Source organism: Teleopsis dalmanni, chromosome 2 (genome assembly GCF_002237135.1).
Source record: "Teleopsis dalmanni isolate 2A chromosome 2, ASM223713v2, whole genome shotgun sequence".
NCBI lineage: Eukaryota > Metazoa > Arthropoda > Insecta > Diptera > Diopsidae > Teleopsis > Teleopsis dalmanni.
In genome coordinates, this window is record NC_051847.1 from 244,941,178 (window position 1) to 244,952,908 (window position 11,731).

The 11,731-nt window shown below is 27.2% G+C and overlaps 1 protein-coding gene across 3 annotated transcripts; it reads left to right on the forward strand.

Moving 5' to 3' along the window:
* Positions 1-4,194: 4,194 nt before the first annotated feature.
* LOC119682405 lies at positions 4,195-7,494 on the forward strand. 3 transcript variants are annotated; one of them, XR_005252584.1, is made up of 5 exons: positions 4,195-4,230; positions 4,285-4,346; positions 4,413-4,605; positions 4,688-4,810; positions 7,166-7,494. XR_005252584.1 is itself a non-coding variant. In XM_038095837.1 (4 exons), exons 1-3 carry the CDS (start codon positions 4,247-4,249, stop codon positions 4,734-4,736), a joined length of 342 nt encoding a protein of 113 aa, XP_037951765.1. In that variant the 5' UTR covers positions 4,244-4,246; the 3' UTR covers positions 4,737-4,810; positions 7,166-7,494. The 3 variants fall into 3 exon arrangements, 2 of the variants coding, with proteins under 2 accessions (XP_037951765.1, XP_037951766.1); XM_038095837.1 differs by lacking the exon at positions 4,195-4,230 and having other exon boundaries at positions 4,244-4,346; XM_038095838.1 differs by lacking the exons at positions 4,195-4,230; positions 7,166-7,494 and adding an exon at positions 4,992-5,064 and having other exon boundaries at positions 4,244-4,346.
* The last annotated feature ends 4,237 nt before the right edge of the window (positions 7,495-11,731 follow it).

The following is an 11,731-nucleotide window of genomic DNA, read 5'->3' on the forward strand; positions in this document are numbered from 1 at the left end:
AAAATCAATAAATCAATCAATAAATTACTTTAAATAAGTAAAATACATTGATTTATATTAGGAAGTATAATTTATATCAAATGAATAAATTAAAAATATTGAAATAAATCATAGTGTGTCATGTAACAATCTTGTACTTAGAGTTATAACTTAGCACATAATTTTCTCACGAAAACTACTAAATTATATCACGAAAGTTATGTGTCGCAAGAACATACATATAAACAAATTATATTATTGTTATGAATCATACTTTCTGTAAAATAAAAACATACTAATAAATAATTATCTGTGCAATGTTAACTATGTGATTTATTTCCAAAAAAAATAGCAATAATAAAGATATAACGATTTTTTTTTGTAATTATGATTAAAAATTTTATTTTGGAGTTGTTATTCTTCTAAATTATAGTTTAAATTTAAGAAAACATATATACAAATGTATCTTATATATAAAATTAACATTGTCAAAATGTTAGTTACCGTACTCCTCCGAAACGGCTTTACCGATTTTTACCAAATTTTATATGCGTATTCAGTAGGTCTGAGAATCGGCTACTATCTATTTTTCATACCGCTAAAGTGATTAGGGAGTCCCTACCCAGTAAAAATATCCTTAGTGCTTAACAAAAAATTTTTTATTTTTTTGACATAAATTTTGTTTATATTTTTGAAAAAGAAAAATTTTTTCTTAATATTTTATGTAACTACGCCAACAAGTACATCGAGCATTTACATCGACTTCGTTCTTCGTCTTCGGCTTGCATGGCAGATGGAAAATGTACTAAAAATTTTTCTAAAGATTTCACTAATGATACTATAACAAATACCGACGGATATCCAATATATCGTCGAAGAAATCCCGATAATGGGGGACAATGGCGGGTGGTAACGTATTCGCCTCTGCTAAGCAAGACATACAATGCTTATATTAATGTTGAGTTTTGCAGTTCTGTGAAGAGCATCAAATATATAAGTATGTCCATAAAGGCGGTGGTATGGCTGTGTTTAGAGTAGAAAATACTAATGTAAATGCTCCTCCAATGAACAAAAACGGTGAAATTACGCTCTACCAAATTGGTCGGTACATCACCTCCAATGAAGCTGCTTGGCGTATCTTCGGCTTTCTAATTCATGAACGGGATCCAGCAGCTGTTCAGGTAGCCGTCCATCTTGAAAATGGTCAGCGTGTATTTTTCACGAACGAGACAGTGATTGATCGTGGTACAAATCACCCTAAATCTGCACTCACTGCATTTTTTGAATTGTTTAATAGTACGGATGATTTTGGTGCCTTTGCAAAAACATTACTCTATTCACAAGTACCACGCTATTTCACATGGCCTTAAACAAAAAAATGGATGCCCCGCAAGCAAGTTTCACCAGTTGATGCATGTCTCAATTTATTTAAATCGAACGCCTATTTACAGTTAATCCAAGACACACTGAGTGCTTTTATCTTCGACTGTTGTTGGTTAATGTTACTGGCCCATTATCATTATTATTATTTACAGTCAATCCAAGACAATTTAAATTTGAAGATACAACAGTTGTTGCCAGGAAACTTGGTATCATACAAATCTATTGATTTTAAATTAATAATTTAATAAATAAACTATAATAACTTAAAAATAATATTGTTTGGCGTTTGTTATTTTTATTTTCGTTTTCGTTCATAGCGCTCCATGCCTATTTCATGCATATACCACATACTTACACACTTATAATAAGTAAGTTACTTTTTGTCTACACTAGAATTTATCTAGAAACTAGAAATAATTTATAAGGCAAAACAGCGTTTGTCGGGTTATCTAGTATATATATATATAACAGGGAAAAATCAAACAACTTACAAAACTAAATATACATATTACTAATTATAAATACTAATTATAATTAATTAATTATAATAAATAAATCAATAATTTGCATGCCCGATGGTGTTGAACGGCCACTTATATTTCGCCTGTAGGATCAAATTTTCAATATGTATTATTTTTTGAATTCAGTAAAAATAAAACTGTAAACAACTTGATTGAATTAAAATTGATTGAATTAAAAATATGTAATTTACATGACGACCTTGATTTTTTAACAATATTGACCATGAAATTACGAGACTTTATTTACATCCATAATCTCTTGATGTAAACAAAGTCCCGCAAACAGAGTGACAAAAAAATTCAAGAAAACAAATTTCTAATTGTTGTTCACATTGCAGTGAAATTTAATAAAAATAACTACATAACATAACATATGCGTGTGCAATATTTTCCTTAAATTTGTTTATACAGGCCAACAAAAGAAATAGTTATTACAAATTTAACAAATTTTTGCTAGTAACAAAAAAATAATCAATACGAAATTTAAAGTTAACAGGGTCATGTATTAAAATAAATGGATTTTAACTTAAAAATTTATTAAATTAAATATATGTATGTATGTATTTTACATGACGACCATGATTGTTTCAACAATATTGAACATGAAATTACGGGACTTTATTTACATTAATAATAATTTGATGTAAACAAAGTCCCGCAAGCATAATGACAAAAAAATTCAACAAAACATACCTCTAGTTGTTGTTCGCATTGCAGTGAAATTTAATAAAAATAACTGCATAATATAAAAACGCTTGCACATATTTTAATGCATAACCCTGTAAACTTCAAATCAATTTGCCTTTGATTACCAACACAATAGGTTTTGTACAAATATTTTAAAGAGAACATGACATATGTATATCATATTAATGCGCACCCATACACACATACACAGTTATTAGTGTGCCTACGAATGGAGTCATAGCGGAAAAAAAACATAATTGTGATGAGCGGACGGAGAAATGGCACCAAACATCTTCTATTCCTCATTCTTATTGCACACTCTAAAAGATTTTGTATGAAAGAGTATGTGAGGCAATATTTCTGAAGATGATGCATGGTTTTGTTTTTGTATATTTTTCACAAAATATTTGATTGCTTTTCTGCACATGCAGTGCATAAATTCTTTGAAATTATTACTTATTATTTTTCAAGCATTTAATTATTGGCGTCGTGTTAGTTGCCTACTTGAGCCCTTGCTTCCCTCTCTTGTCCTGTTTACAGTTACAACATGCGTACGGTTGTAGTCATAGACGAAAAAACCAATACCAAACATGATTTGAAGCGCACAGGGTCATCCATTAAATAAGATGGATTTTATTAATAATATATTATTATTATTTCTTTTATATGTTTATTGTGTTTTTAAATAATTATTGAATACATAATATTTTAATGTATGTTTTATATGTTTATTGTGTTTTTATATTATTTATTTGTGTAATGTTTTTATACCTTATTTATGTAAATACATATGTATGTAAAACAAAAGTTGTATTTGTTATATTTACTTTATTTGTAAAACCGCTAATGTAGAATATTAGCACGTTAAATAATAACTGAAATCAAAAGTAATGATGTGTGCAAAGTAATGATGTGTCATCTAAGTATTATTAAATAAACTAATATCGGTAGAAATTAATTGAAGACTGAACAATATTATTTACATATGTAATTTATACCCATCATCAGTATTCAATATTTTTTATTAGTCAAACATACATGCATATATCCTTCAAACTGAAACTGAAGCTGAATTTTTTAACAAATTTCATTTCATCATTATTGCAATTATTAACAAAATTTGAAGTTAATAGGGTCATCTATTAAAGAATATGGATTTTGACTAAAAAATTTATTAAATAAAATATACATACATATGTATTTTACATGACGACTTTGATTTTTTTAACAATATTGACCATGAAATTACGGGACTTTATTTACATCAATAATCTTGTGATTTAAACAAAGTCCCGCAAGCAGAGTGACAAAAAAATTTAACAAAACAAATTTCTAATTGTTGTTCGCATTGCAGTGAAATTTAATAAAAATAACTGCATAACACAAAAAATGCGTGTGCAATATTTTCCTTAAATTTGTTTATACACGCCAACAAAAGAAATAGTTACTACAAATTTAACAAATTTTTGCTAGTAACAAAAAAATAATCAATACTAAATTGTTCTTATATTCTTCATTTTATTTATTCTACTCTAAATGATTTTGTATGAAAGAGTATGTGAGGCAATATTTCTGAAAATGATGCATGGCTTTGTTTTTGTATATTTTTCCTAAAATATTTCCTAAAATATTTTTCCTGAAATATTCATATATACTTATGGTATGTACATACATATATGAATCACAAAAAATCACGTTTGACTGATTTGTTTAGAAAAATGAATAAGGATAATAATGGTTTAATACCACGTGCCGAATTCATATATGGAATAATAAGTACGATTATTTATATAATGTAGAATAACTAAATAATGTAGAATACCTATTATTTATTTTTTAAAGAATTTGACACTTCTCGAATGGAAATGGGTGCAGTGGCAGATCTTTTTGATCGTAATGGTGGAGACCCGATTGGCAAGAACGCAAACCAGCAACTGATTCAGATAAAATACATGATGAAGTTAAACGCCTTGTTATCCTTTGCACATGTCGACAAAAATTTTGCGTATTTCAAGTTGGCAAAGGGAAATATAGGGTTCGTAAAATACTAATTATCGGATCTTAAAGCTTAATACTCCATCTTCTATTTAAAACAATATTATTTTTGTATAAAACAGTTTGGCGACTCGACTCTCAAAAATTACGAATATTGCGAATATTGCGTAGCACAGTTATGGTTCGTGTAGGTGGCGGCTGGCTTGCACTTGATGAGTTCTTATAAAAAAATTTTCCTTGTCGCGGTAAGTAAATAGTTAAGAATTTTGTACTTTCTCATATTGAATAAACATAATTAAAATATTCATATGCTTATAATTAAAACATTTCTTTAGCGTAATATAACATTATTATTACATTTACATAACAAGCATAACATGCTTTCATAGTAAAATTGTACATTGTTCATTTCATAAATCATTTTAGCTGGTTTTAATGACTCGAGTGTTTTATTACAACTCTGCTCTACATAATCTATTTAATCATCCATACGTCAGTGAAAATACATATATATATTAAAACGGAAATGGTCATTTAACAAATAAATAAATTTTTTATTTTAATAAACTGCCAGAAAACAATCAATAAATTTGAAATTAAAATTTTTTTTGAGTTCATGTATAACAAGTTTTGAAAATGCATTTTCTGCTATTTAATAAATGACTTATTTTGCATATAACTTAATAGAAACGTGTAATCTAACAGCTTTTAGTTTTTAGTACCTTTACCATTTTTTATTATCTATGAATACATACATATATAATTTACGTTTTATTTTATTCTTTAATATGAACATATAAGTAATATAATTCTTTGGCGACCACATACATACATATACATTTTCATTTTATTAAAATTGTAGCATATATTATTATGAATTTACATTGCACTTACTTGTATGCTTCTATTGTTAATAATCGTATGAACTTCACGATATACATATGTATATTTAAAGACAAAAAAGATACATATGTATTTCTTCTTGAATTAACTTACGCAACATAAAGCAGTCGTTCCTTTTTATAAATATTTAATGTTGAGCTAGAATATTAAGTTAAGAATGGATGGTGTTTTTTGTTATTTTTGTTAAAATATTACTTTGTCAGTCCTAGTGCACAAAGGCAGTGACAACACATAAAATACATCTACAGATAACAGTAAAACATAATCTCAATAAAATATAAATGATCTAACCGTAATGTAACCAATTTATAACTTGGTTCGGGAATTTAAAACATTACAGTTGCAAATACATATGTAGGTACATATGTTGATTAATTTAAAACTTAAGGTTCGTAGCCAAAAAGCATATAAAAGGTAATTTTGTCGGAAAGCAGAAAACATTTACAATCTCACATTTACATACATATGTATCTCAATTGTTCCCTGTACTGTTGTACTGTTGTACTGTTGTACTTACTTCTTAGATAGTTAAATGCCTAGTTTGAGCATCTACCTCATTGAGTTACACTTATACCTCAATTTCAATAAAATAAAAAAATTCTGATTTTATTTAAAATTAAAATTTTTTTTCCATCAGTTAGGTTGTATACTTAGGACACTATTATCTTTTACAGCATATATAATATTAGTTTTAAGTGTCAAATGTTTCTAACAGAGTTCCAATATTTTGTGATTTGTGTGTACATAGAGTATTTCGGGGACTGCCTACCTATTTAATCCTTTTAATTAATTTTTATGCTGTCTCTATATCAAACAAAGTAGCCATCTATGCTTTTGAGATGATTATTACAATAGATTAGTCAATATAGTAATAGTATACAAGAAAATCTTTGAACGCATTAATTGTATTTAAATATTTTCTGAAGTAAAAAAAAAAATAAAAATTTTGTTTCAATATCAATACTTAAATAAAAACTTAAGTATCTATGTTGGTATCTTTGAATATAATTATCCTTGTTATTTTTAAATAAATACAAACACATACATATAAAAATATTTTTTGTTAATAATTTCAATTAAATTTATTTTAGTTTAATTAGGTTTTTACAAAATTACTGCCTAGTAATTTGGTATTAGTAATTTACAATATTTATAATGGTATAAAAATTATTAAAAGTAAAAAACAATATAAACAAAAAATTAATTAGTATATCCTAAAAGTAAGTTAATAAAAAGTTATAATAATGACTATTAGTACATAAATTTTACTATATATTATTTCGTGTGTAATTGATATACATTTTTAAAGAATTTCATTTGCGTAATATTTTTATTATTATTGTTTATTATTTATATATGAAGTTGCATTTCAAATTAAACTGGCGATTTCAAAACTTCATACAACAACATAAGGTTCGATTCGAGTTTTTTTGTTAATTAAATACAATGATAACAGAAACACTTATATTTCATTTAATTATAAATGTATATAATATTTACAGAATGTTAGGACGTTACTTGAATAAAGATTATTGAATTTCGATTTTCGTATTTTATACAGTTCAAGACTCGTATTTCTGACTATATTTTTGTAAATATATGAAGCTTTCTCTTCAAAATACATACATATATTTTTAAAATTTAAAATAAAAATAACTGCTTATTCTTGTTTATTTTATATTACTGCAAAACTGTAGATTTGTTATTGCATGTTAAAGTATGTATTTGTGCGATTCCAATTTGATGTTCTCTGGGACTCGTTTAAGGGGTATTATTCAAACATTTGAAATATACTCTAAAGTCTGAATGGTTCACGTTTTTCGACTGGTGTAGTACCACGAGAAGTTCTGCGCATCGTTGAACTAAATGTTGGCTCAGGTGAACTCTTTCTTGGGGTTTGCATGCCTGATGGTGTTGAACTGCCACTTATATTTCGCCTGTAGGATCAAATGTTCAATATGTATTATTTTTTGAATTCAGTAAAAATAAAACTGTCAACATTGTAGTAAGTAAATAACGTAAAGTAATAAAAATAAAGTAATTTCGTTTAAAATACAATATGTAATTTCGGTTTTTTTTCACCTTTTACTTTTTTGTTATTAAGAACTTGAAATTCCTGTAATGTCCATAAAAAGAGAGCTTATAATTGTGAAGTATTCATTATATAACGATTATATCCCTCACTGCAAGAGATAATCGTAAGTAACGGATATTATCATAAAAAAAGGCAAGCAGGAAAATTGTTTAGCAAATAATTATCATGCATAAATATTTAGTATTATTAAAATTATTTTTTATTCGTTTTAAAACTAAGCTCTAAATTTCATATTTAATTTGAGAATAAAAAGTAAATAATTAAAAAAAAATATTATAAGCTTCACTCATAAATAAATAAAAACAAACGTATTAAAATTTTGTAAATTGATCAACTTGGTTAAATACGTTATACGTTTACTTGATTTACCCTGAACTGCTTGGTTGATTAGTACTTTTCGATGCTGTAAACTTGTAAGTGAAGAATTCGATGTATGATCGAATGATAGCACTTTAATGGGAATCCTTGATTGCTGGCTTTTAATTATTTAATATTAATTATAAACATAAATGATTTGTATATTATATTTAGAGTTTCAGAAAGAATTTAATTAAGTATTTTAAATAAATATCTTATAATAGTTACTTTAATGTTCTTAATTTATCTATATTTGAAGCCGAAACCTGTTAAAGCTGGTATACTGGATGATCTACTCATGCCTTCATTACTTTATATATTATTTGTTATCGTTGTTTTTATTTCTTATTTGTTAATAATTGCAATAAGTTGTTTAAGTGTTAAAATCATTATGTTGAATGCCAATTAGTTATTAGTTTTGAGAATGATAGATGTGGAGAGTTCATGTTCAGAAATATTAAATAAAAAAGTTAATCGGTTTTAGTTATATAAAATCAATAAATCAATCAATAAATTACTTTAAATAAGTAAAATACATTGATTTATATTAGGAAGTATAATTTATATCAAATGAATAAATTAAAAATATTGAAATAAATCATAGTGTGTCATGTAACAATCTTGTACTTAGAGTTATAACTTAGCACATAATTTTCTCACGAAAACTACTAAATTATATCACGAAAGTTATGTGTCGCAAGAACATACATATAAACAAATTATATTATTGTTATGAATCATACTTTCTGTAAAATAAAAACATACTAATAAATAATTATCTGTGCAATGTTAACTATGTGATTTATTTCCAAAAAAAATAGCAATAATAAAGATATAACGATTTTTTTTTGTAATTATGATTAAAAATTTTATTTTGGAGTTGTTATTCTTCTAAATTATAGTTTAAATTTAAGAAAACATATATACAAATGTATCTTATATATAAAATTAACATTGTCAAAATGTTAGTTACCGTACTCCTCCGAAACGGCTTTACCGATTTTTACCAAATTTTATATGCGTATTCAGTAGGTCTGAGAATCGGCTACTATCTATTTTTCATACCGCTAAAGTGATTAGGGAGTCCCTACCCAGTAAAAATATCCTTAGTGCTTAACAAAAAATTTTTTATTTTTTTGACATAAATTTTGTTTATATTTTTGAAAAAGAAAAATTTTTTCTTAATATTTTATGTAACTACGCCAACAAGTACATCGAGCATTTACATCGACTTCGTTCTTCGTCTTCGGCTTGCATGGCAGATGGAAAATGTACTAAAAATTTTTCTAAAGATTTCACTAATGATACTATAACAAATACCGACGGATATCCAATATATCGTCGAAGAAATCCCGATAATGGGGGACAATGGCGGGTGGTAACGTATTCGCCTCTGCTAAGCAAGACATACAATGCTTATATTAATGTTGAGTTTTGCAGTTCTGTGAAGAGCATCAAATATATAAGTATGTCCATAAAGGCGGTGGTATGGCTGTGTTTAGAGTAGAAAATACTAATGTAAATGCTCCTCCAATGAACAAAAACGGTGAAATTACGCTCTACCAAATTGGTCGGTACATCACCTCCAATGAAGCTGCTTGGCGTATCTTCGGCTTTCTAATTCATGAACGGGATCCAGCAGCTGTTCAGGTAGCCGTCCATCTTGAAAATGGTCAGCTTGTATTTTTCACGAACGAGACAGTGATTGATCGTGGTACAAATCCACCTAAATCTGCACTCACTGCATTTTTTGAATTGTTTAATAGTACGGATGATTTTGGTGCCTTTGCAAAAACATTACTCTATTCACAAGTACCACGCTATTTCACATGGCCTTAAACAAAAAAATGGATGCCCCGCAAGCAAGTTTCACCAGTTGATGCATGTCTCAATTTATTTAAATCAAACGCTTATTTATAGTTAATCCAAGACACACTGAGTACTTTTATCTTCGACTGTTGTTGGTTAATGTTACTGGCCCATTATCATTATTATTATTTACAGTCAATCCAAGACAATTTAAATTTGAAGATACAACAGTTGTTGCCAGGGAACTTGGTATCATAAAATCTATTGATTTTAAATTAATAATTTAATAAATAAACTATAATAACTTAAAAATAATATTGTTTGGCGTTTGTTATTTTTATTATCCTTTTCGTTCATAGCGCTCCATGCCTATTTCATGCATATACCACATACTTACACACTTATAATAAGTAAGTTACTTTTTGTCTACACTAGAATTTATCTAGAAACTAGAAATAATTTATAAGGCAAAACAGCGTTTGTCGGGTTATCTAGTATATATATATATAACAGGGAAAAATCAAACAACTTACAAAACTAAATATACATATTACTAATTATAAATACTAATTATAATTAATTAATTATAATAAATAAATCAATAATTTGCATGCCCGATGGTGTTGAACTGCCACTTATATTTCGCCTGTAGGATCAAATTTTCAATATGTATTATTTTTTGAATTCAGTAAAAATAAAACTGTAAACAACTTGATTGAATTAAAATTGATTGAATTAAAAATATGTAATTTACATGACGACCTTGATTTTTTAACAATATTGACCATGAAATTACGAGACTTTATTTACATCCATAATCTCTTGATGTAAACAAAGTCCCGCAAACAGAGTGACAAAAAAATTCAAGAAAACAAATTTCTAATTGTTGTTCACATTGCAGTGAAATTTAATAAAAATAACTACATAACATAACATATGCGTGTGCAATATTTTCCTTAAATTTGTTTATACAGGCCAACAAAAGAAATAGTTATTACAAATTTAACAAATTTTTGCTAGTAACAAAAAAATAATCAATACGAAATTTAAAGTTAACAGGGTCATGTATTAAAATAAATGGATTTTGACTTAAAAATTTATTAAATTAAATATATGTATGTATGTATTTTACATGACGACCATGATTGTTTCAACAATATTGAACATGAAATTACGGGACTTTATTTACATTAATAATAATTTGATGTAAACAAAGTCCCGCAAGTATAATGACAAAAAAATTCAACAAAACATACCTCTAGTTGTTGTTCGCATTGCAGTGAAATTTAATAAAAATAACTGCATAATATAAAAACGCTTGCACATATTTTAATGCATAACCCTGTAAACTTCAAATCAATTTGCCTTTGATTACCAACACAATAGGTTTTGTACAAATATTTTAAAGAGAACATGACATATGTATATCATATTAATGCGCACCCATACACACATACACAGTTATTAGTATGCCTACGAATGGAGTCATAGCGGAAAAAAAACATAATTGTGATGAGCGGACAGAGAAATGGCACCAACCCATCTTCTCTTCTTCATTCTTATTGCACACTCTAAAAGATTTTGTATGAAAGAGTATGTGAGGCAATATTTCTGAAGATGATGCCTGGCTTTGTTTTTGTATATTTTTCACAAAATATTTGATTGGTTTTCTGCACATGCAGTGCATAAATTTGAAATTATTACTTCTTATTTTTCAAGCATTTAATTATTGGCGTCGTGTTAGTTGCCTACTTGAGCCCTTGCTTCCCTCTCTTGTCATGCTTACAATTATAGCGTGCGTACGGTTGTAGTCATAGACGAAAAAACCAAAACCAAACATGATTTGAATAATCTTTTGATGTACATGTGACCGAAAAGCTTTCGGAAATCCTCATTTAAAATTCGCGCGCTGTATATTTTTCGATATTTTAAGTTTATGTAGTTTGGCAGCACTGTCCTTAATTACTATGCCAAAAATGAGCGCGATCTGTCAGACAGTTCG